Source organism: Heptranchias perlo, chromosome 8, assembly GCF_035084215.1.
Source record: "Heptranchias perlo isolate sHepPer1 chromosome 8, sHepPer1.hap1, whole genome shotgun sequence".
Classification (NCBI taxonomy): domain Eukaryota; kingdom Metazoa; phylum Chordata; class Chondrichthyes; order Hexanchiformes; family Hexanchidae; genus Heptranchias; species Heptranchias perlo.
In genome coordinates this window covers 45,800,708-45,827,475 of record NC_090332.1, presented here as the reverse complement: position 1 = coordinate 45,827,475, position 26,768 = coordinate 45,800,708, and the positions used below count along the sequence as shown (strand labels likewise).

General features: G+C 40.5%; 2 protein-coding genes across 7 annotated transcripts in view; one reads left to right on the top strand and one right to left on the bottom strand.

Moving 5' to 3' along the window:
- The window catches only part of pus10 (pseudouridine synthase 10), a 74,503-nt gene extending 55,126 nt beyond the window's left edge, over positions 1–19,377 (top strand). For all 4 annotated transcript variants that reach the window (XM_067989057.1, XM_067989059.1, XM_067989058.1 and 1 more), the window contains 8 exons: positions 1,826–1,951; positions 8,870–8,926; positions 10,954–11,030; positions 11,114–11,169; positions 11,272–11,389; positions 14,292–14,434; positions 15,641–15,740; positions 18,286–19,377. In XM_067989057.1, the coding sequence (XP_067845158.1) occupies positions 1,826–1,951; positions 8,870–8,926; positions 10,954–11,030; positions 11,114–11,169; positions 11,272–11,389; positions 14,292–14,434; positions 15,641–15,740; positions 18,286–18,324 (716 nt within the window). In that variant the 3' untranslated portion in view covers positions 18,325–19,377. The remainder of the gene's footprint in view (positions 1–1,825; positions 1,952–8,869; positions 8,927–10,953; positions 11,031–11,113; positions 11,170–11,271; positions 11,390–14,291; positions 14,435–15,640; positions 15,741–18,285) is intronic.
- A 3,789-nt stretch (positions 19,378–23,166) lies between these two features.
- Positions 23,167–26,768, bottom strand: part of rel (v-rel avian reticuloendotheliosis viral oncogene homolog) — a 41,102-nt gene continuing 37,500 nt past the window's right edge. For all 3 annotated transcript variants that reach the window (XM_067989053.1, XM_067989054.1, XM_067989056.1), the window contains 2 exons: positions 25,530–25,622; positions 23,167–24,870 (listed from right to left, as the gene is read on the bottom strand). In XM_067989053.1, coding sequence (XP_067845154.1) covers positions 23,999–24,870; positions 25,530–25,622 — 965 coding nt within the window. In that variant the 3' untranslated portion in view covers positions 23,167–23,998. The remainder of the gene's footprint in view (positions 24,871–25,529; positions 25,623–26,768) is intronic.

Here is a 26,768-nt window from a genome sequence, read left to right as displayed (position 1 = left end):
GGGTATGGCTGAGGCACTAAATGAATACTTCGTATCTGTCTTCACTAAAGAAGAGGATGCTGCCATTGTAGCAATAAAGGAGGAGGCTCTGGCCACAATCTTCCAATCCTCCTTGGATATGGGAATGGTGCCTGAGGACTGGAGGATTGCAAATGTTACACCCCTGTTCAAAAAAGGGGAGAGGGATAAACCCAGCAATTACAGGCCAGTCAGCCTAACGTCTGTGGTAGGGAAACTTTGAGACAATAATCCGGGACAAAATAAATTGTCCCTTGGAAAAGTGGGCTAATAAATAAAAGCCAGCACGTATTCATTAAAGGAAAATCGTGTTTGACTAACTTGATTGAATTCTTTGAAGTAACGAAGAGGGTTGATGAGGGCAGTGGGGTTGATGTGTATATGGACTTTCAAAAGGCATTTGATAAAGTATCATGTAATAGACTTGTTAGCAAATTTAAAGCCCATGGGATTAAAGGGACAGTGGCAGCATGGATACAAAATTTGCTAGGGGACAGAAGCAGAGTAGTGGTGAACAGTTGTTTTTCAGACTGAAGGGAAGTATACAGTGGTGTTCCCCAGGGGCCAGTATTAGGACTGCTGCTCTTTTTGATATATATTAACAACCTGGACTTGGGTATAGGGGGTGTAATTTCAAAGTTTGCAGATGACATGAAACTCGGAAATATACCTAAACAATGTGGAGGATAGTAACAGACATAGACTGGTGAAATGGGCAGACACATGGCAGATGAAATTTAACGCAGAGAAACGTGAAGTGATGCATTTTGGTAGGAAGAATGAGGAGAAGCAATATAAACTAAATGGTGCAATTTTAAAGGGGGTGCAGGAACAGAGGGAACTAGGGGTGTACATACACAAATCTTTGAAGTTGGCAGGACAAGTTGCGAAGGTTGTTAAAAAAGCAAATGGGATCCTGGGCTTTATTAATAGAGGCATAGAGTACAAATGCTAAACCTTTTATAAAACACTGCTTAGGCCTCAGCTGGAGTATTTTGTTCAATTCTGGGCACCACACTTTAGGAAGGATGTCAAGGCCTTAGCAAGGGTGCAGAAGAGATTTACTAGAATGGTGCCAGGGATGAAGGACTTCAGTTATGTGGAGAGACTGGAGAAGCTGGGGTTGTTGTCCTTAGAATAGAGAAGTTTAAGGGGAGATATGATAGAGATGTTCAAAATCATGTTTTGATAAAGTAAATGAGGAGATACTGTTTCTAGTAGCAGAAGGGTCAGTAACCAGAGGACACAGATTTAAAGTAATCGGCAAAAGAGCCAGAGGTGACACGAGGAAACATTTTTTTATGCAGCAAGTTGTAATGATCAGGAATGCACTGCCTGATAGGATGGTGGAAGCAGATTCAATAGTAACTTTCAAAAGGGAATTAGATAAATACTTGAAGGGAAAAAATTTACAGGGCTATGGGGAAAGAGCAGGGGAATGGGACTAATTGGATAGCACTTTCAAAGAGCCAGCACAGGCACAGTGGGCCGAATGGCCACCTCCTGTGCTGTACCTACAATGATGTGATACTAAAAAAAAAGAAAATATTGAGCATTCAGACAATGATAGCTCAGTTAGGTGAGTTTTGTCAGTTCTGAAATAAAGAACCATTTTATCTGCGAGGGCGGCAGAAGGTAAAATATCCTTTAACTTGCTTCATTTGAACATTGTATTTTGCTAACCAAACATGGTGTGCCATTGTTAGCAATTGTGACACAGTCCATCTGGTCATGAATGTGCCAAATGACCCACATGCAGAGACTTATTTGTTGAAGATTAAAAAGTGGATTCCCGTGTTTTTCTCAGGAAGATATAACAAGTTCTCCAGGACTCTGCCACAGACCCCCTGGTTAATAGATGGAGAAAGAAAAATGGAATCTTCAGTGGAGGAACTTATAGGAGAGCCAATGAAGAAGATGTTTAAAGTAGTTAGTAAGTTACCCGTATAAAAGAAAATGTTTAAATGATGCATGTTTTCAGGTTTAGGCTTTTTACATTACCGTTTCTGTCAATGATGGTATCTGACTTTCCATGATCCAAGCTTGTGATGCAGTGGTCTGTCTTAATATACAAAGCCCAGAGCTAACATTTGTCCTGTTTACAGTAAATTGCTCATAGGTGCCTTGGCAATCTGGAAGATAGAAAACATCAAATGCTAGACCACTTAATATATGGTAAAACAGTCAAGAAATTTTATTTACAATTTGAAGGTTTACAGAAACAGAAAGCTTTTCTATAGTGCACGGCAAAACAATTGTACTCATTCCAGTGAAGCGTCAATCTGGTAAGACTTCTTTTCCCTTTGAAGGAAACAGTCTATTACGCTCTACAGCTACAATCTTGTAGTTCGATGAAGTTTCACTTTGTGAGTGTTGGCCTGGGTGCGTGTGTTCACCCAGAATGTTCAAGGAATCTCAACACATATATGCTTTATGTATAACTATATTAAGTCCAAAATCCCATAAGGTACAGGAAAGTACGGTATACAGCTAGATCTTAAAGCTATACAACCTACTCTTAACAGATCATAAGGACAGAAGTCATAATCACAGTCCGGGACATCTCAGCTGGGTCAAGCAATTAAGATGAAATGAGCCATACCCTGAAGTGCCAGTGCCATATTTATACCCATAAGTAAACAACTCCTAACAGACTTCCATTCACACCAGTGAATTACATGAGGCCCCACTCTTATCTATACCTCCAAGGTTGTGTTCCATGAACTGATCTGAGTTCATCTCTCTCTTTCTCAGTACTTTCCATTATCCCTAAATTAGCGCACCGCCTATTAATTATGTTAGTTCTTATACTATTTAAATCATATAAATTCAATCTGACCTGTTCCATTGTTCATTCTTGATTTAGTCTACATTGTGATTGCCAATAAACCATCTTAGCTGCACTTCTGTTTTCCACCTTATCTCACTCTGTCTGTCTGGTTTGCTCAAGGATGTTTCCTCCTTTAACAGCAGGTGTAGGTGCCCTGTTGCATGTACTCCTTCTCACTATATGTTAACAATCCCATCATGCTTTGTGAGCCACTCAAGTTACCACAAGATCCAACCTAACTATGAGTATAAAATACCAAGCACTATCCACCAGTGAGAATAGCATAATATTTGCATTATGGAGTTTCTTCCTTCTGCCATGCTCAGGCTCAGAACAAGAATTGTCAAACTGATGTGACAGCCTGCTTTTTAAGGAGGCTTTCCCCTTTGAAGATGGGGAAATCCTTTAAATCCATTAATTTGATTAAATTGAATATCAAAGTAACAGTGCTGTTTGCTTCGTAACAATTCAGAGTCTAGATGTTTTCCCGCAATTGTAATATAAATTAGAGACTAAACTGAAGGCAGTTGAAAGATTCTTTTATAACACAATTGCACAATTTGGTCAACTTTTTGCTGTGCTGTGGATACCTTTTAAACACCACCACTAGAACTTAAAAGGAATCAGTCTTTTCGAACAGCCTGACCGACATCCATTTTAAACTGAATTCCCAACTTCCATCTTAAAACTCAGTTACTATAGGGATAGAATTTCTGTGGGGCGTCTTCAAACTCATAACTTCGGTGGAAGATTGGCTGAAACTTTGGAAAAACCACCTTTTACGCCATTTCTATGGGATTTCCACTGATCTTCTGCCAAAGTTATGGCTGACAATTGGGACAACCCCCGCGGGAATTACTGGCGAGTGTGTTCAAAATATATTTAGACATAGGAGGCACAGCAAGTTTTCGCCACGGCAAGTTGATGATCTGTTTCTTTTTAAAATTATGAATCAGTTGTTCAGTCACATGCCACCCCTTAACCTATTACTTGTTAGCTTTTCTTTTTTTCCTCATCTTACTTCACCTCTGCACTTCTCTCTTCCTCCCTTCATCTCCTTGCCACTCCCTCACCCCCACCCCACCCCTGCTTTCTTCGAGAAATATCGAGATCTGATTCACTGACCTGGAGATCAGGTTTAAAATGTGAAGTCTCTATCTGAAATGTGGAGAGAAATGTTATAGACAATAATAGTGGAGTGAAGGCAGCATCATACCCTCTGCCCTGTCAGGCTGCTTTAGCATGTTATTTTCCAATGGCACTAATAAACATTGCAGCAGCCATCAATGTAGATGATTGACTGTGGTTTTCCATTTCTACTGTAATTTCATGCAGTACTAATTTTGCTGTTATCATGTTTACAAGTGTTGATTTGAGTATGCTTGTGTGTGAGACCACTGAGGCGGCAGTCAAGCTGTTCATAGCACAGCAGACATTGAGAGAGGAAATCCTCTAGTTCTGAAAAGACAGGCAGTGCTGCTATCATTATATACAAGTCTTTGCCTATATTTACGACATAACTTTTCCATTATGTATAAAGAGAAAGAAATATGCAAGATCTGTTCCCTTGTCTAAGTCCCACTTACTTAAAATATTTTGAACCAGATTATTATTTTAAATGACTGTGTGGAAAAATTGTGGGTTAAGAATTGCTTTGATTTCAATATGTAGTAACATTGTAAAAATATTCTTTTGAATTCATTTGTAATGCCACGACGCAAAGTGACCAGAACAGTTCTTCTCTCCTATACTTTTCTTTTCCCACCTCCTGTCTAATTCATAATGAAAACAGAAAATGCTGGAAATACTCAGCAAGTCGGGCAGCATCTATGAAAAAAGAAACAGAGTTAATGTTTCAGGTTGATGACCTTTCATCAGAACTGGAAGAAGTTGAAGATTTAACAGTTTTTAAGCAAGTGCAGAGCCAGGGAAAGGTGGGGAGGGTGGGGGGGGAGGAAAGAACAAAAGGGAAGGTCTCTGATAGGGTGGAGGGCAGGAGTGATTAAATGACAAAAGGGATGATGGTGCAAGGCAAGGAGGGTGGTAATGGGACAAGTAAAGAAACAAAAGATGGGCCTAGAGGAGCTGTAAATAGCAACAGCAGAACCATTACCAGCACTTGCTGAAAAAATGGGAGCAGTGGTTATGATCTGAAGTTATTGAAATCAATGTTGAGTCTGGAAGATTGTAAAGTGCGTAATCGAAAGATGAGGTGCTGTTCCTGGAGCTTCCGTTGAGCTTCATTGGAACAGTGTAGGAGGCCGAAGACATAGGAACATAAGAAGTAGGTCAGGAGTAGGCCATACGGCCCCTCAAGCCTGCTCCACCATTCAATAAGATCATGGCTGATCATCTATCTCAACTCCACTTACCTGTCCTATCCCCATATTCCTTGATTCCCTTAGTGTCCAAATATCCATCGATCTCAGTTTTGAATATACTCAACGACTGAGTATCCACAGCCCTCTGGGGTAGAGAATTCCAAAGATTCACAGCCCTATTAGTGAAGAAATATTTCCTCATCTCGGTCCTAAATGGCTGACCCCTTATCTTGAGACTATGACCCCTAGTTCTAGACTCCAGCCATGGGAAACAGCCTCTCAGCATCTACCCTGTCAAGCCCTCTAAGAATATTATACAATTCAATGTGATCACCTCTCATTCTTCTAAACTCCAGACAATATAGGCCCATTCTACTCAATCCCTCTTCATCGAACAGCCCTCTCATCCCATGAATCGATCTAGTGAACCTTTGTTGCATCCCCTCTGAGGCAAGTATATCCTTCCTTAAGTAAGGAGACCAAAACTGTACACAGTATTCCAGGTGTGGTCTCACCAGAGCTCTATATAATTTCAGCAAGACTTCCTTACTCTTATACTCCAACCCCCTCGCAATAAAGGCCAACATACCATTTGCCTTCCTAATTGCTTGCTGTACCTGCATGTTAACTTTCTGTGATTCATGTACAAGGACACCCAAATCCCTCTGAATACCAACATTTACTAGTCTCTCATCTTTTAAAAAATATCCTGCTTTTCTATTCTTCTTACTAAAGTGGATAATTTCATATTTCCCCACATTATACTCCATCTGCCATCTCTTGCCCAATCACTTAACCTGTCTCTATCCTTTGCAGTCTCTTTGCGTCCTCCTCACAGCTTACTTTCCCACCTAGCTTTGTATCGTCAACAAACTTGGATATATTGCACTCAGTCCCCTCATCTAAATCATTGTTATATATTGTAAACAACTGAGGCCCAAGCACTGATCTTTGCGGCACCCCATTAATTACAACCTGCAAACCTGAAAATGACCCGTTTATTCCTATTCCCTCTCTTCTGTCTGTCAACCAATCCTCAGTCCATGCTAATATATTACCCACAAACCCATGAGCCCTAATCTTGTATAGCACCTAATCGAATGACAGAGAGGTCTGAGTGGGAGTGGGACGGAGAATTAAAATGACAAGCGACCAAAAGCTCAGGGTCATGCTTGCGGACTGAGCAGAGGTGTTCAGCAAAATGACTCGATCTGCATTTGGTCTCCCCAATGTAGAGGAGACCGCATTGTGAGAAGCAAATAAAGTATACTAAATTGAAGGAAGTATAAGTAAATCGCTATTTCACCTGGAAGGAGTGTTTGGGGCCCTGGACGGTGGGAAGGGAGGATATGAAAGGGCAGGTGTTGCATCTCCTGTGCTCACACGGAAAGGTGTCTTGGGGACACCTTGTTGGGGGTGATGGAAGAGTGGACCAGGGTGTCGCGGAGGGAATGGTCCCTTCGGAATGCTGAAAAGGAAGGGGAGGGGAAGATGTGTTTGGTGGTGGGATCGCGCTGGCGCTGGTGGAAATGTTGGAGGATGATACATTGAATGTGGAGGCTGGTGGGGTGGAAGATGAGGACACGGGGGACCCTAACATGGTTTTAGGAGGGAGAGGAAGAGATGAGGGCAGAAGTGCGGGAAATGGGACAGACACGGTTGAGGGCCCTGACAACTACAGTGGAGGGAAATCCTCAGTTGAGGAAAAAGGAAAGCATATCAGAAGCACTGGTGTAGAAGGTGGCATTGGCAGAACAGATGCGCTGGAGACTGAGAAACTGGGAGAAGGGAATAGAGTCCTTACACGAAGCGGGGTGGGAGGAAGTGTAATCAAGGTAGCTGTGGGAGTCGGTGGGATTATAATAGATATTGGTTGACAGCCTATCCCCAGAAATGGAGAAAGAGAAGCCAAGGAAGGGAAGGGAAGAGACGGAGGTGGACGTGGGAAGGCAAGGGACGGGTGGAAATTGGAACCAAAGTTGATGAAATTTTCCAGTTTGGGACGAGAGCAGGAAACGGCACCGATACAGTCATCAATGTACCGGAAAAAGAGGTGAGGGAGGGGATCTGAGTAGGACTGGAACAAAGAATATTCCACATATCCCACAAAAAGGCAGACGTAGCTGGGACCCATATGGGTTCTCATAACTCCTTTTCTTTGGAGGAAGTGACTGAAGTCAAAGGAGAAGTTGTTCAATGTAAGAACAAGTTCAGCCAGGCGGAGGAGGGTGGTGGTGGATGGGGACTGGTTGGGCCTTCGTTCAGGGAAGAAACCGAGGGCCCGCAGGCCGTACTGGTGGGGGATGGAGGTGTAGAGGGACTGGACGCTCATGGTGAAAAGGTGACAGTTAGGGCCGGGGAACTGGAAACTGTTGGTGACAGAGGGCGCCTGAAGAGTCACGGATGTAGGTCGGAAGAGACTGGACAAGGGGAGAAAAAATACAGTCTAGATAGGAAGAAATAAATTCCGTGGGGCAATAACAGGCTGAAACGATGGGTCTCCCATGGCAGTCCTGTTTGTGGATCTTGGGAAGGAGCTGGAAGCGGGCTGTGCGAGGTTGGGGGACTATGAGGTTGGAGGCCCCGGGGGGATGATTTCCAGAGGAGGTGAGGTCAGTTACGGTCTGGGAAATTACAGCTTGATGCTCGGCGGTGGGGTCATGGTCCAGAGGGAGGTAGGAGGAGATGCGGAGGCTAAATGTCAACTCTCCGACAAAGTCTGTTCGCCAAACAATAACCACTCCACCCTTGTCAGCAGGTTTAGTGACAGTCAGGGTTGGACCTGAGAACAGAGTGCTGCAAGTTCAGAAGGAGGTAGGTTAGAGTGAGTGAGGGGAGTAGAGAGAACTATATTTGCTGTTTCACGATGCCATCTCCTCTACATTGGGGAGACCAAACGCAGATTGGGTGATTGCTTCGCTGAACACCTCCACTCAGTCCGCAAACGTGAACCTGATCTGCCGGTTGTTTGCCGTTTTAATTCCCCGTCCCACTCCCACTCTGACCTCTCTGTCCTTGGCCTCCTACACTGTTCCAATGAAGCTCAACTGAAGTTCAAGGAACAGGACCTCATCTTTCGATTACGCACTTTATAACCTTCTGGACTGAACATTGATTTCATTAACTTTAGATCATAACCACTGCTCCCATTTTTTTCGGGCAGCAGGTGCTGGTAATGGTTCTGCTGTTGCCATTTACAGCTCCTCTAGACCCATCTTTTGTTTCTTTACTTGTCCCATTATCACCCTCCTTGCCTTGCACCATCATCCCTTTTGTCATTTAATCACACCTGCCCTCCACCCTATCCGAGACCTTCCCTTTTGTTCTTTCCTTCTCCCACTCCCCTTTCCCTGGCTCTGTTTCTTGATAAAAACTGTTAAATCTTCAACTTCTTCCAGTTCTGACGAAAGGCCGTTGACCTGAAACGTTAACTCCGTTTCTTTCTCCGCAGATGCTGCCTGACTTGCTGAGTATTCCCAGAATTTTCTGTTTTTATTTCAGATTTCCAGCAACCGCAGTATTTCGCTTTTGATCCCATCTAATTCATGTCAGTTTACCCTCGTGAAGTATGTATTTACATTGCCATTCTTGTAATCTGATTGGATGGCATTGTAATGAATTAGTAATCATGTAAATTTACAACTTGGATTAGAAAAACTTTATAATTTGATAAGATTCTGAAAAACTTCTACACCTGCAGGTTTCAATTTTTCATCTTCAGGAAGAGAAGATGTCGATGTCAGAGCCTTGGGAAATGGTAATTATGTTTTGGCTTTGAGTGATGCGCCTTACTTTATATTAACCAATCTGCTTATGTATTGGATTAAACTGCAGACATTTAAGATAAATATGTTTCCTGTTACTGAAATTATTTTTGAAATTCAGCATAGATTATGGCAGTACTTCTGTTACCACAAACAGGAAATGTTTCAAGAATTTGAAACAAATGTGGGTGTCCATGTACACAAATCACTAAAAGCTAGTGCACAGTTACAAAAGGTAATTAAAAAGGCTAATGGAGTGTTGGTCTTTACCTCAAAGGGGCTGGAATATAAAGGGGAGGAAGTTATGCTTCAATTGTGCAGAGCCTTGGTCAGACCCCATCTGGAGTACTGCATTCAGTTTTTGGCACCGCATCTCAGGAAGGATATATTGGCCTTTGACGGGCTACAGCTCAGATTCATCAGAATGATACCAGGGCTTAAAGTGTTAAATTGAGGACAGGTTGAATAAACTTGGTTTGTATTCCCTTGAGTTTAGACGGATGAAGGGTGATCTGATCGAGGTGTTTAAAATGATGAATGGATTCGATAGGGTAGGTACAGAGAAACTATTTCCTCTGGTGGAGAATCTAGATCAAGGAGGCATAATCTTAAAATTAGAGCTAGGCCATTTAGGGGTGAAATCAGGTAACACTTTTTCACAAAGGATAGTGGAAATCTGGAATTCTCTCCCGCAAAAGGCTATGGGTGCTGTGTCAATTGAAATTTTCAAGACTGAGTGATAGATTTTCGTTAGGTTAAGGGTATCAAGGGGTGTGGATCAAAGGCAGAGAAATGGAGTTGATGTACAGGTCAGCCATGATCTAATTGAATGATGGAGTAGCTCTCTTTCTGATCCTGAGCATGTCAGAAAGAAAGAGCTCCGTAATGCAAATGTTATGCTATTCTCATTGTAGGATAGTGCTTGATATTTTACATGCTTGATACTTTATACTCTACATATATGCTAATATTTTATACTATATTGCTAAATATATTTTTTGTCTTTAGTTAGATCTTGCGGTATCTTGAGAGGCTCACCAAGAATGATGGGATAGTTAGCATATGGTGAGAAGGTGTACATGCAACAGGGCACTTACCCTTGCTGTTAAAGGAGGAAACATCCTTGAGCAAACCAGACAGTCAGAGTGAGATAAGATGGAAAGCAGAAGTTGTACAGCTGAGATACTTTATAGTTAATCATGATGTAGATTATATGCCCGAGGGGCTGAATGGCTTAATCCTGTTCCTTTAATTAAACGTGATAGTTGAATGGCTGTAACTGTACTTTTAAAGATTATTTTAAATGAAGAGGTGCGTGAGTCTCACATCTTATGAAAGACAAGGGCATTTGAGTACCACTGAGCTGCTCTGGGAGAAATTCAACGAGTTTTGAATAAAAGGAAAGGACCTGCATTTATACCTTTCATGTCCTCAGGACATCCACAAGTGCTTCACAGCCAGTCAATTATTTTTGAAGTGTAGGCACTGGTATTTTGTAGGCAAACATAGCAGCAAATTTGGACAAAGCAAGGTCCCACAAATAATAAATGAGATAAATTACCATTTTAGTCATGTTGGTTGAGGGCTAAATGTTGGCCAGGACAACAGGAAAACTCTCCAGCTCCTTTTCAAATAGTCCATGGGGACTTTTGCATCCACATGAACATGTGGACATGTCCTCGATTTAACACCTCATCCGAAAGACAACACTTCTGACAGTGCAGCACTCTTCAGTACTGCACTGACGTGTCAGCCTAGATTATGTGCTCGAGGGGATTGACTCAGGGATGAGAGTGCTACAACTGAGTTAAGACTGACACCATTGATACTTTGGGTTACTGGTCGTAACGGATTATTTATTTGGTGGTTGGAATATTTTGTAATTTGAATATTATGTTTGATTTTGAATAACTGTGCAATTTGCTTGATGAACAGCTATTCCTATATCAAGAGTTTTCAATATTCTACCAAATGGGTAAAGCTGATTTTTTTTTTCCCCTTCCTTTTCCTTTGTTGCCAGGCAGACCTTTTGCAATTGAGCTGCTTAACCCACATAGACCATCCTTTATTCAGCAAGAGATAAAAGAACTTCAACAGGTGATTAAGAGATGTACAAAATTACATGCCTTGGCACTTATAAATTGGTTTGCTTATGTGTTTACTTTTTGTACTCTTTACAGCAAATTAATAACTCTACTGATAAAATCCGAGTTCGAGATTTACAGATAGTGACCAGGTAAGCATGTCCAATCAAATTAGCATTTAAGTTGGGCTCTACACTTCAATTTGGTTTATTAACTAAACAAACAAGTCATTTGTTTCCAATTTTTTTCTTTAGGGAGGCGATAGGACATATGAAGGAAGGTGAAGAAGAGAAGACAAAGTCATACAGTGCCCTAATATGGACAGAGAAAGCTATAGGAAGGAATGATATAGATTTTCTCCAGGATTTAAAGGTACTAAAAGAACAAAATTGTCGCTCAACTTCAGAATCACTTGCTGAGTGCCAGATGCTTCAAAGGAGAAAGAAACTCCTGAGATCAACACTAGGAATCTGGTTCATAACTTGCATCTTTAGACATGTTTTTAAGACCCATGAGCTTGGGGCTATGACTTGTGCGTCAGTGAGAATTAATTTTTATGGGGTGTAACCTGTGCAGTGGGTTTTTTGCATTTCTAGCCATTCAGTCTAAAAATAATTACCTTTTAATGTCTCCCCCTTGGACTCCATAAGTGCCCCACTAGCTGAATGAACCTGATGCCAAGCAACTTGACCTGGCACTAGTGTTAAAAGGTCTTGAGTATCTTCACACTAATAACAAGCTTTTTTTGTAAATGTTTATATTCAAATTCAGTTTCCACTGTAGGCTTTGCTTGCCATTTATCTGGGACAAGCACCGGAATGCACCTAAGGTGCAGCCTCACATGGAAGGAAGGAGGGAACATTGGAGAGAAGTTAGCAAATCCTTGCATGTGACCTCTAATAGGAACTTAAAACTGACATTGGCAGTATTCTCCGATTGGGCAGGGGAATCACAATTTAGCGGAGGAAGTAAGCTCTACAATGAGAGAGAAAGTGAATGTGGAAGTGGGGTTGGAAAAGAGCATGATTTCAAAATAGGAAGGAGAAATAATGAACAATGCAACCAGATTCAGAAGGATTTAGACCTTTTAGGTAACTGGTGGCAGATGATATTCATTGTGGAAAGTACGGAATAATTAGTATGGGAACAAGGAGCCAAAGTTAAGTGGAACAGCCTTATACAGGATAGAGATCTATCTAATCTGTCTCAGGCTGAACCAGACCGTTTGCAACCTTGACGTCCCAATTGACCCTGAGATGAACTTCCAACCACACATCCTCTCCATTACCAAGACTGCAGACTTCCACCACCGTAACATCGCCCATCTCCGCTCCTGCCTCAACTTTTCTGCTACTGAAACCCTCTTCCATGTCTTTGTTACCTCTAAACATGACTATTCCAATGCTCTCTGGCCAGCCTCCTATCTTCCACCCTCCATAAGCTTGAGCTTGTCCAAAACTCTGCCCGCATCCTAACTCGCACCAAGTCCCGTTCGCTCATCACCCCTGTACTCGCTGACCTACATTAGCTCCCAGTTCGGGAATGCCTTGATTTTAAAATTCTCATCCTTGTGTTCAAATATCTCCATGGCCTCGCCTCTCCCTATCGCTGTAACCTCCTCCAGCCCCCTACAACCCTCCGGGATCTCTGCGCTCCTCCAATTATTGCTTCTTGTGCATCCCCGATTTTAATCGTGCCACCATTGCTGGCCGTGCCTTCAGCTGTCTAGGCCTAAGCTCTGGAATTCCCTCTCCAAACCTCTCCACCTCTCTCTTCCTCTCTCTCCTCCTTTATGACGCTCCTTAAAACCTACCTCTTTGACCAAGCTTTTGGTCACCTCTCCTAATATCTCCTTATGTGGCTCGGTGTCAAATTTTGTTTAATAATTGCATCTGTGAAGCGCCTTGGGATATTTTCCTATGTTAAAGGCGCTATATAAATGCAAGTTGTTTTAAATAAATCTGTTGCTGATCACAAAGTTGTAGTTTTAAAAAAAAGTGTTACATAAAGTACCGTGTTCTATTAGTAGAGGGACAGAGAGCAAATTAAAACAAGTGGCTGTATAAATTACATTGGTCAGATCCCATCTGGAATACTTCATGAAGTTCTGATCAGTCATTGGGAAGGATTTTATGGACATTATTGGGAAGGATCTCGTGGACATCTCTCAACCTCTGAACCACTTTGGGACACTTGTCTTTTTGCTTTGCTTTGGTTACCTTCTTAAATGCATTTTGATATCTTATTTGCACTTCTGTAAAGTATATGAACCCACATCTTAAACTTCAATCTTTTGCAAGGGATCTGCTTTTACATTATTGTCTTTGTGTTAGTGCAGTGGCCTCTTGAGTATGTAGATAATACCAGAAGTTCTGAATAAAATGGTTAGATGTGTATTAGTTCACTGCTGTGAAGCCTCCTGGAAGAGGTGGTCTTGCACAGCGGAGGATGAGCATCAGCCGTGGTATAAAAATAGTTGTTGCAAAGACCCACCTAAACTGTGCACAGTCTTGTTGAATTGTTGTCATTCAGGGTTGTCACTGCTGTAAGTTTTAAAATATTGAGAATTGCTGGTATGATCTGTACAGACAAGACAGATGGGTTTTTTGCTTCTGAAATGAAAATGTCCAAAACAATCTGGAGCACTTGAGTGCCATGATATTCGGAAAGTTTAAAACAGAAGTAGAAACTTCAAGATGACCCAAGTGAAATTTTCAAGATTAAGACGATTGACAAAAGTGGTCCAGGCAAATTGTTCACCATGGTGAATGGATCAAATATCAGGGGACGCAGGTTAAAATTAAGAAGTTGGGAGTCTTTACCCCCCAGAGGATGAGATACCAGAGAAGGACAGTGAATTGGACTGCGTAAATGGGTTTGGTTGGGAGTGTTTCTAGAGAGCAAATGGATTCAGGGGTATGGTGATGAAAAGGAAAATAGGGTTAATGTACCAGTTTGTTGGTCCTGATGGCCTTTTCCTTTTTTAAAAATATTTTTAAGAAAATGTGCTTGTAAATTTTGCAAACAAACTTTCTAAAGGATAAGCATTTTTTCTTTCAAAGCTTGTTTGATGAGAGTTAGACCAAGAACATCTGTGATGGTCTGGGTTTTGCAGCTGGAAGGTGAATTCCATAAGCATTGAAGCAGTTTTGAAGATGTGAAACTTGTAGCAATTGTTTGAAAGAAAATATCTTTATTGCAGATTGTATACATGAAATATAAGGGAATGGCTAATGATCAAATATGCCTGTTTAATGCCAAAACATCTCTTTAGGACCTAAAGCTTGACCAGAAGACTCCATTGCGAGTTCTTCACCGAAGGCCTCTAGCTGTAAGAACCCGTGTAATACACAACATGAAAGTAGAGTATGTAGATCAACATAATTTTCGTCTTTATTTGAAGACTCAGGCTGGGACGTATCTTTTTATATTTATACAAATTATAAAGCAAAAGGTGAAAAATTTCAAAAACTGTGATCTTTTTGGAGAATGTATGTAGATTTTAACATTGCTGAACCGTATTAGTCTTACTGATCCAACATCTTCGACACACTGCACCAGTTAAGCTCAGGATACCAACTGAGGCTGTCAACTACTCAATGGAGAAAGAAATGAAAGGTCTCGATCCATTTCCTGTCTGGGAGATAGAGGCGGGACTCTAAGACCCACAGTCTGAAGGGAACTGTGCTTCATTTTCCATCAGCCTGCTTCCGTTGACCTTCTCAAAGCAAAAGCGAGCCGGACCTTGAAATTCTTAACCTAGAAGTTTGAGCTGTGTGTTAAGCTGGGTTCCTTGGGCTGAAAATCCTCAGTCCTTCCCGCGCAATCCAGCTGCAACTCTGGCAGGGGTGGGCCTCATGCTAAGCTGGGCTCTGGCCTAAAGTTGGGGATTCAGCAGGGCCCTGGAAGGGGCTGGTGGATACTCAAACCTTACAAGGCCAGCAGCACGTAGAAGGAGGCAGGGGACTCCCAATAGTGGGAGTTCCCGCATCCCCGGTGCTCAGAGGACCCACTGCAGCATTGGTGGTGGTTTAGCTGGTGGAACCAGGCCTCCAGTCAATGTTAGCAAGCCTGACCTGGGGTCTAGGCAGGGATCATGGCCAATTCCCCTGAAGGAGAAAAAAAGTGTATCCACCCTTACGTAGGGAGCCACAGGGGCACAACATTTCGCTTTCTGGATGGGAGACACTGATCACTGTACGCTGCATTTTGAACCCTCTAGGAGCAGGCAAGCACCCACAATGCACCCTGGTGAGCTCATCCAAGGATACCGTCCACCCCAGCAGATTTCTGGCCTCTGACTGTCTTTGGGGATGGCTGGTGCCTTAGAACAGTTTATTTTATGTTCTATATAAATAGAATACCTAGCTGATGTGTAAGTCTCAGTGAAATTTCTTTAGGTGACCTGTAAGTACTTATGAATTGCCTTCATATATATCTCAGTTGTACTAGAGTTGTTTGACCTTTTAATAGACACAAATGATAGAATCTGGCTGTTTTAGAACTTGTTGAAGCTAACTAAGTTTTATACCGAATAAGCTGATTATATCAGTGCCAAAATTTAGTATATGGTATTGAACATATTCCACTGACCATTTCGAAGTTTTCTTAACTTTCTAATAGCTATATTAAAGAGTTTGTACATGGAGATTTTGGACGTACAAAGCCGAATCTTGGCACTTTAATGAACATGACGACAGACATTCTTGAACTAGATGTAGAGGTGAGAAGCTTTCCAATTATTTTTGTTTATATTGTTTTGTCAAACGTCTGCATGTAAGAATTTGTGCGAGGGTTTTTGTGTCAGGCCCCTGCTCTTGAACAAGGTTCAGTGCTTCGTTTTTAAAAAAAAATCAGCTTTCTTCCATCAATCTGAATTTGAATATTTGAGTACTGGATTTCTGTTAAGGTTTCAAATGCACATCACCTGGCTACAAGTTAATTTCCTGTGAATTACTATGCTGAGTATTATAAAGTAGAACTTGCATTTATGTAGCACCTTTCTTGTCCTCAGGAGACTCCTAACATGTTTTACAACCAATTGATTACTTTTAAAGTGTAGCCACTGTTATGTAGGAAAATGCATTGGCCAATTTGTGCACAGCAAGGGGCGACATGCAGAAAATGAGATGAATGACCAGTTATTCTGTTTTTTGATAAGGTTGAGGGAGGAATGTTGGCCAGGACAGACAAACCTTGGTTTAACATCTTATCTGAAAGATGACACCTCTGACAGTGTAGCACACCTTCAGTACTGCACTAAATTATCAACCTAGATTATGTTTTCGGGTTTGTAGCAGGGTTTGAACCTACGACTCGGAGGAAAGAGTGCTGCCAACTGAGCCACGGTGGCATTATGCATCAGAGAGTAGAACTGCAGCCCTTAGCATTTAAAATTTTCTGTTTGCAGTAAAACAAATTGTAACCATGTTATGCGCGCTCTCACACATGCTGTCTGTCGTGTTTTCTCTCTTTCACCCTTGCCCTCACGCACGCTGCCTCTCCTGCTAACTCTGACTTGTGTTAGACAAAACAGATAACTCTGCCTACAGATCCATAAGTCCTGCATCCATTCTGTGTAAGATAATGGAATTAATTCTCTGGAGTAAACTTAGGTTATTATTGCATAGATAATCCTCAATAGATAGCAGTCAACATGCATTAAGAAGAAGAAAATCCTGCCTAATAATTTTCTGGCATCTTTGAGGGAGTGACAACCCAAGTGGACTGTAGTAAGCCCTACAACATGGTGTACCTAGACTCTCAAAAGGCATTTAACAAAGGAAGAAAAATAAGTGACACGTACTCCATGAATGGTGTTGAAACACCAAAGGATGAAGCTGAAAGAGATCTCGGAAGCTTAGTAGACTCAACTCTTAACATGTCCAACCAATGCAGAGCAGCAATTAACAGAGCCAACACAATGTTGAGGTACTTAACCAAAACAGTAGCAAACAAATCAGAGGAAATTGTGATCAAACTGTATAGAGCTCTGGTCAGACCTCACTTTGAGTACTGTATCCAGTTCTGGCCACTGAGTCACAAAGGAGACATTCAATCATTGGAAACAGTGCAGAGGAGAGCCACGAGGGTGCTCCGTGCCAAACAGCTGAACATTGAGGAAAGACAGGAGAAACTTGGACTTTTTAAGACTGGAAAGGAGGCATTTGAGAGGTGATCTTAGAGGTATATTAGATTGATAAGGGAATGGAAAAGGTAGATCTGGAATACTAAAATTGAGAGTAGAGCAAGGGGACACATATTCAAGCTAGTAAAAAGGTAAATTTAGGACAGATATCAAGAAATGCTTCACAGAGCGATCGGTGGATTGGACTTCCAGGTGGAGCAATGGAAGCAAAAACCATGGGATCATTTAAGGAACAGTTGGATTCAGCAATGGGAGGGGGAGGGGGTGGTGGAAACTGTAGGTTCTCTCTGGTTAGATGAATTAAGATGGGTCAAAAGGTCTCTCTCATCCGTAATGATCATGTTATTGTACGTACTCTGACCCTCTTGCATGCATTGCTCTGTCTCGTGCTTGTTAATTTTCTCCATCTTACAAACTCCCCGTGTCTCACTTCAGCCTGCCCTGTTCACATCTGTACAATCCTGCCCCTCTTGCGAGTGTACGCTCTTGTGAATGCAGCTCTCCCAAGTTTGCACGCTCTTGTTTGTGTGCGTTTTGTCTCACTGGTGCTCATTCTCTAGCTTGTTTATGCATTCTCTGTCTTTGTGCCTGCTTCGCTCACTCATGTTTGTTCTCTAGCTCTCGTTCTACCCTGCGTCCTGTTTTGCCCTTCCTACAAACATATTTAAGGCAGCCAACCTGCTTCAGATCCTCAGTCACCATGGCTTTAAGCTAGCTGCCAAGAAGTGGCCAATTGGTGACTCTCTTGGTTTTGCTGTAATCAAAATAGCCTCAAACAGATGCAGAGAGGGAAACTGAACCTGTATGGCACCACTCAATGGCGTTTTGCTCTCTGTGACGTAGTATCTGCTCTCTGCTCAGCAGCTCCCCTGGTGGCACATTGAGATCCATTAGGATATTTGGGTGCAAAACTGGAATATTGGAATGGTGCTGCATCGTTCAAAGTGTTAAAAGTAGCTTTGCAATCTTGGTCTTCTGGGGTCATTAGTAAAGGCTGACAATGGTCTTTTAGTGTCAACCACTACAGGTTAGTGTACATTAATCAATGGTGTGTTTGTGTGTAATTACTATATTATATACACAGGGTGGAAAACAACACGTTAACTTTTCATTTCTTCAGTCTGTAGATGTTGACTGGCCACCTAAATTGGATGAATGAAGCGCTGGAGTTTATGCAATTGCTGGGGAATCGAGCCCAGTTCTAGCTGCAACCAAAAAGACTATCAAATGTATCATGGGAACTGATGTATGTTTTAATAGTAAAAACAACAGACATTTGAATGATGTTTTTTTACACACATGTAGTTTTGTTTTTATTACCTAATGGGTCAGTTGGAGAATAAACCTGCAGTGACGCCTGTGGCTTATGAGCAGCAAATTTGAAATAAATTAACCCCATCCTTAAATGTGCATCTATTTTGTACAAAGTAGTCTAATGCACAAGTTGCACAGCAGCTTGTAATTTGGCTTTCGGGTTAAATAGTAGCTCCTCTGAAGTTGTTGGACCTGTGAAAATGTTGTAAAGCTGCCTGCTGCAATTATATGTAGAACCAAAAAAGAACTTGCTTTCAAGGTGCATCTTTAATTCTGCTACACAGCAACTTGGTTTGCGATATTTTAAAAATCTAGTGACGAGTCAAGTTACTTAAATGAAACAGTAATTGCATGTAAATAGCATCTTCTAATCTTGTCAAAACATCTCAAAGCACTTTATGCAGCGAATTACTTGGACTTTGGTGAGTGTTATTTGGGAAATGCAACAGCCATTTTGCACTGGCAACATCTCACACAGTAATGAGATGAATGACGAGATCATCTGTTCAGGTAGTGCTGGCTGGGACACCATAAGACCTCCTTTCTTTAAATAGTGCTATGGATCTTTAATATCCATCTCAAACAGAGAGACAGGACTTAGTTGAGTGTCTCATACTTGGCCAGCAATGCATTGTAGACAGAACAGTTGTTTCATTTTCTGTTCTATAATGCCGTGATCTCAGTTTGCACATCTCTCCTGTTTCTACGGTGTGCGAATTAAGACCTCAGAATTAACATTCTGTGCTGTGAATTAATATTGCTGGTTTATTTATGTTGAACTGCTGTACAATGATTTGCAGTGGAAGAATTCAATTTCAGGTCAGCAAAAAGTAAACTAAATCCACACTGGATTTGTAACTTGGCTATGCTGTTACTGAATTAAACTGTTTTGATAAGACTCTGTCTCCACAGCATATATTTTCTGAAAAAATAATGGATAAGTTTTTAAAGATACTTTGTATCTTGATTGCAAGAATTTAATACTAAATCACATGAAAAAATTTAATTTTTAATCAATCAGTATTAACCTGAATTATCCCTAATTATGTCTATGCTTTCGCTAAGTATCATCTCTTACAAATATGTTGAGTATGTGGTTGTAATTAGCTGGTTAATGTACATATGGTGTTGGCAACTGTTTAGTGAGGCTGATAATATAAAGATAGGCGCCTGTAGTGCTGCTGTGTATTGGACATTGAGAAATGGTCTGTGGTGCTGAGCATGTACATTGCTTTCATTAAGGCCCCCAAAAATGTGTTAATATAGTGAGAATTGGAACAACGCTGAGATGCTCAGCTTCCATTTAAAACAAGCACTGCATGTGAGGTATGGGTACTTTGTTGGCTCCTCTCTTTTAAAGTGGACTCATTTTTGTGATTATTGTAGAGAGCTGTTCTTCGTACTGACTTTTGTTACATGACAATTCCCTAGGAAAACTGTGCCACCTACATAGAAGAGCTTTGGCTATCCCTCTGGCCTTCTCTCTCGTGTTGCAGGTTCAGGAGGAGGATCAGAGGAGGCATGCAAGACAAGTGCTTTTGCATCTTAGGCCAAAGTTGTACAACCTTTTGAAGCAGGTGTCTGAACACATCTGTCATAACCAGTCCCCCTGCCCCATAGCAACAACTGGCTGTATGCCTGTACTTCATTAACCAGGTCATTTTGTCTCCAGTGCCACCTCTATGTCCATTGCCAATCAAAGTTTGGGCACTTAAAAGTTTCAGATACAACACTTCAAACTTTTCAGGACTAGAGGACTAGTAATGGCTGTTTTAATTTGTGCAAGAAGGCTGCTCCCTCATTGGTCAAAGTCCACTAATCAGTAATCGGCCTTTTCCAACCTTCCAAGTTGAAGCTAATCAGAAGTAAAAGTTGGAGTTACATGCAAAGAAAAAAGAAAGCTCTGGAGCTTTGTAGAACAGGCAAAAGGAGCTTGAGGGCCACATTCAGCCTGCAACTTGGACACGTCCACCATATGCCATCTAGTACAACCATTCTCACACCACTACACCTATATACAGGACAAGGAAATTGCTGCTGCTTCAAGAAAACTTGCATACAAAGACTACTATTGCCCAAAGAGGCTGTGACAAAACTTTGCAGTGTGTTGCAACTGGACCAAGAAGCCTCCTTCAGCACAGACATGGCTGTGTCAGTGCTTTCATAGTAACTGCTGCCTTGCATTTTTATGCTCTGGGTCCTTTTCAACAGCAGATGTATTGAAATCTCCCAACCTACAGTGCAATTTTTATCATGTAGGTCACATGATTTATTTATATAACCCATTAAATTCACCAATTTCCCCAGGGGGAAAAAAAGCCAGCAACACAAGAGCCCTGCATTTTTACCATCTGGCTGGATTTCCCGAAGTGCACAAGGCATTATTGATGGTATGTTTGTGGCTAAACAGGGCTATACCCACAATGCCACCCCCATTAAACTGGAGTTGTTGGGAAATTGTGAGCCAATGAGCAAGGTCAGAAATGAGCCTAATAGGTTAAGAGGAGGATACTACCAGTTAACCAATGACAGCTAAACAATAGTGAGGCAGCACAATGTGAGAAACCTGGTCAAAATAAGGGACAAGGAAAGGCTTGTCTCAGTACATGGAGCTGTACTATATAGAACACAAATAGGAGTGCCAGAGCTACAGTATAATATTCTACTGAAGGGCAGTTTGGTCAGGACTATAATTTTTGCAGCATATGATTTAAGGGAAATACAATGAAATACCATTGGGTAGCCGGGGCAACAGAAAAATTTAGCAGTGAGGTTTTACGGCCACATAGGGAAAAACCAATGGCTGACAAACTTATATAGGCGTGCATACAATACTTAAAAACTGGCAAAAAGTTACATGTTTGCTTTTTAGTACTCCTGCAGTTTGTTCTAGATTGGTGAGAGGTTGTTACATCCTGTGGCTGCCTAGTGTTGGAATAATACAGAAATTCAAAAGCTATTTATATAATTGTAATTTGCCATAGATTGAAAAAAAATTCTGTAAGTCAAAATACAAAAAATACCCCCTTCCATCATATTACATTGTCATAAGAGTTTAGTTAGTTGTCAAGAGCCAGCTTTTCAAAAAGTGCACAGTGCAGTGAAGAACACTCTTCAAACCTCAATTTTCTTTGTTTCATTTCCATGCTGAATCTATAAACCTCAAATATGCACAAAAGTAATTGTTTTAAAAAGCATATTGGAACATTCAAGCTTTGAGTTTGTATAAATCTTGGATATAGACCAGGAAGCATGCATTAGGATCACTTTTCCTTTTTTCAGTTTCACAAGTGTAATAAAGAAACATGTTGGAGACAAAACTGGACATCTCAAAATGGGGAACAATACTGAGAAGAGTGCAACTTCTGTGGAATAAATAATGCATATATTGTAATGACTTGGGAAAACAGCCCTTTAGGAAATAAATTTGACTATGCCAAGTTACTCAGTCAAGAAGAATGACAATTTTTAAAGTATTTTAGTTTAGATTTTCTACTGTACACATTGTTGACCACACAACACATTTCTGTAAGTTAATCCAGTGTGCATACATCATACAGTTTGTCATAGCATCAGTTTGGAATTTTATAGCAAAAGAAAATTCAAACTCTTATCCAGTGCAAGAAAAGACCATTCAACCCATCATGTCCACTCCAGCTTTGAGTACGTTTGATCCCTTCCAAATTCTTTTCGACCTTTGCCGATGGAGATCCTGCCATATTGTATGTTTACTGCTACCGTTCTTACCACACATTTATCCATATCAAAATTCATCTGTCATACCTCAGCCCATTTATAAAATTGGTCAAAGTCTCTCTGAAGATAGTCAAGCTCTTATTATTATCTGCCCACAGAACTTTGTCATCAACAAATTTAGTATTACATTAGACACCCTGGTCCATATATTTTACAAATACTGTAAATAGCAGGATCAATGTGGAACTTCACCGGTAACTTTTTCCCAGGCGGTACATTTTTGATTTGTCACTACTGTCTTCTGTTGCTAAGCCAGTTCTTAATCCACATAGGCAATGACAACTGCTCTAGGGCCTTAAGCTGCCGTACTTGCTTCACAGGAGGAACTTGCATCAACATCTTTTTGAAAAATCCAAGTGAACTCATCCCTTAGGTTAGTTTCCCCCTCAAAAAAATTTTAGTAGGTTTGTAAGGGAAAATCATGTCGTCTACTTAGATACTTGTATTCTTTAAATATTCATTTAGAGCATGTCATAGAATGGCTTCAAGCATTTTTCCCCATTAAGGATGTTGGGTAAACTGATTTGTAATTACCACATTCATACCCAAGTCCTTTTTTAAATATTGGAATAAAATTTGTCATCATTCAATATTTATGGAGCTGTGAAAATGACTAACCAAAACATCACTAATTTACTCTTAATTCCTTGAGGGTTCCATGATATATCCCACCACTCAGGACTTCTGTGGATATTTAATCCTTCCAGTTTCTGCATAATATTCTTTACTGTGGACTATGGATTGCTAAACTCCATTTACCATAATTAGATTCTGTGTGCAGTTCTCCCTCAATCCATTCACTATTTCTGCCATACCCTAGTCATCTGGAACAGTTTTACCCAATTTAAATTCTAATAAGTTCTGTGTGCATATCATGCACATTATATGGAATTATCCAACAGAAATATGATTACAACTAGATGAATTCTAAAAAAATTTTATTTAAAGATACAAGGGAATAAAGTTAAAGGCCATGATAATAGCAGTAATTATGAACTTTAAAAAGTACTGTAGCATACAAATATATTGAGAAACATTGATATAGTTTGAAAAGTACTTTATAGTTCATGTGCTATGAAGGTCTGGTAGTGATTTTTAAAAAATCCATACCATATAAAAAGTTTCATTACAGCAAGCAATATTACAATTTTACATTCAAATTCCTAATAAATCATGTTATAAATTGAGAACTTTTGTTGCAAGTTATATAAGTGCTATTTTTTAAGATAGTAAGTATAGTTAGATTGACACAATCATTACAGACATTACGGGAAGTCCCTTTTTATATAAGTGTGAAAATTTACAACTTTAAAATGTAAAATTCATCAAGTTCAGCTAATTTTCTAATTTAAGGCTATTCTTCCACTTGATTTGAGAACTTAAATAGTATAACAATAGGATGGGAAAAATGAATCAAACAATACAGAGTAATAACGATTCCCCCCTGCCTGCACCCCCCTCCCCCCCGCAGAAATACAATGCTCAAATTTTAGGTAACTAGGACGTTGTCAGTATTTGATGCACTGTGTATATTAAAAATATGAAGTTGTACGATCATTGAGATTGAGGAATAGCATTAACCACTTCTTTTGGACATTACTCAAAATTCATTTCTTATAAGGCGTAACACTACTCTTAACTTCATTGGCAGTGTATCTGTAACCAATCCCCAACTAAACACTTTCCACTCCTCTTCAGTCAATTTCAATATAGTTCCACAGCAACTGATTTTCCTCAAGTGATCCACACTGTTCATTTCCTTTTTACTGACACAAAGACTGAATTAAGTCATCCAAATCTCCAGAAGGGGACTGAAATTCATTAATGAAATCCAGGCCTACATGGTCTGAGGCTATTGAATTCATTTGATCATTACTTTCAACTCCACCAACACTGAACAGATTATTTGCCATGCTGTCCATTATCTCCATGCCTCCATTAAAAGATAGGTCCCTGTTCAGGTGTCCAAAAACACCTTCTACACGAATGCCAATGGGTAGTTGTGAATTCACTTGAGCAGTTTTGGTAGCAACAGTATTTCCCAAGGCATTTTGTGATAATTGAACACTCTGAATGGATGGTGGTTGTTGCAGATTTGATAGTTTCCATAGATCTGGAGTGGATACAGCTTGTTCACAGTTTGTATTTACCAAATGTACATCATTATGGTCAGTGCTTTTATTAGCAAGTATCTGCATATTGACATGAGGGTTCTGATTTATGATGTTAGTATCTGAAGTGCTGAAAACACCAGGTTGTTGAATGGGTTGAGCTCCAATACCACTGTTGCCGAAATCATGTCTAAACCCCAGTGAATGTAATAGACAGTTCTGTGTAGGAGGTTCCAAACATTTCAGCACATCTTCACCAAGCACTGGCAATGAGTTACGATTTCCAGGAGCATGTAGCTGCAAATCCACTTTTAGAGCGTTATAGGGATGCCAACTTGGAGGGGCAGCTGGTGCTGTGGTTGTAGATACCAATGTTTGTTGGCTAGAAGTGAAGATCTGGTTGGAATTTGTGGCAACTGTGCCATTAAAAAAATGATGATTCTGGTTCATAGTCACACTCTTGGTATGCTGTTGACTTGGTATTACTTGCGTCTGTTGTCGTCCAGTAAATGTGTCGTGAGGCTCTATGAAACAAGGAACGGAAAGCAATGAATCTCTGACAAATGACAAGAAAGTGACGCGAGCTGTTAACGCCTTTGTTTTAATCAATTTATGCTTGGAAGCCAACAAATGATGTTGATAGGTTGAACTGACATGCGTCCAGCAATTATTGGTTTAAAAATGAACAAAAAGCTAAATTTCACTCCATACTTGTGTTAGTAGGAGCTGTTACCATAACTACCAAGGAAAAATTCACTGGCTTTAAAAAAAAGAATGTTGATTCATTTCTAAATTAAATGTTCAGCTGTAAATAACTGAATTGGCTAAAGTCAGGACAATCCAATGTAGATTTGAATCTGCGAATTACATTACTGTACCATACGAAGTTACATGATGTGCAAATCTCATCCCCAAAATCCCTTGTGCTGTGACAACACTGCTCTGAAGTTTTGCATCACTTACTTGTGAATAATTGCAAAAATATCTCATTAAAATTACTTTTGCTAAAAATAAATACACACACCTGCAACTTGTTTACTGATAGACCATTATGAAGTAAGATGGGTGATCAGTTAGGAATGTAAAAGTAGTTCTGAATCTAGTTACAATGTCTTTCATTTTAATGCAAGCTTGTAGTGTGTACTCAGATCAGTTTGTGTTTATTTATGCAGTTCTCTCCTACCTTGCTTAATGACGTTTGGGGTTGCAATGGCTCTTCTCGCAGCAGGCACACCAACTGTGATCTTGTCCGATTGGTTTCGCATACATTGCATATCTGTTTAGTATGGCAAGAGAAGATCAATTATATTTGTGGCATTGGAAGTATATCGATAACATATCAGGATTCTATTGGATAAAGAAACTTGTCTAACAAGCAGACCCAACTGAACAATGGCAGTAAAATTGTTCATGTTTGAAGACATTCACCTGAGTGGACCCAACATTCTACATGATATCTATTCCATGAAATATTTTTCATAATTTAGGGAGATGGTATCAAATCCTAATTATCAGAATGATGTCTCCTAGGTCAGCCCATTTATGGGCTATAAAGTATATCCCATATGTCTTCATAATGTGTTCCTCTACATAGCTTATGGACTCCTGATGCATTTTATACTGTTATAATTTTTTTTAAAGTACCCTTTGTTGGGGTAGCACAGCACAGGAGTCCACAATCCTGTTAAACACCAAAACATCTAAAAGTCATGCTGTGCTAGGTTGCTGTTAGCTATGATTCCTCAAATGATGTATTCCTGATACAAGTCATGCTATTGGGAGGAAAGATGCCAAGCAAAGATCAGGCACCTTCCCAGGAGTATGTAGGGAAAACAAATGCAGGTCTCCCCAGGCACCTCTAGCAGCATTGGCAGAGACCCAAGAACAAGTTACCTACCTCACCCTTTAGCTGGTGAGAAAATACCAAATGAAAATTACATATGCTTCAAGAGGGCTTGATGGTGATATCTTGAGCATCCAGCTGGCCTTTGCAGGAAAAACTAGCATGGCACATTCTAAGCAGTATTTACAATGCCCCAAACCACCTAGGTTCTAACCCAACTGAAGAAGGAATTGTGATCATGGGAGGTAAATTTAGGAATTGATGCAGAGAAAAGATAAAAGTAAATGGGCAGACCGTTCATTCATTTCCTTATCAGAAACTAGGTCAGAACAATAGTATTAAAATTTGTAAGAGCTAATGCCTCATTCAGGAGGCAAAGAGTCTTAGTAAACATGGAATAGACTGATCCCTGTTCCAGCTATTTCCTGCTGGGCACAGAAGACATTAATTCAGATATTTGCATTTACCACCTGAAAGATTTAGCTCTTTTATGCCTGAAATCCTGGTGCCGAACCATAGTGAAGATGAGCCTGACATCCAGCTCAGGACTGAGTTTATTTTTTAAAAAAAACATTTTAG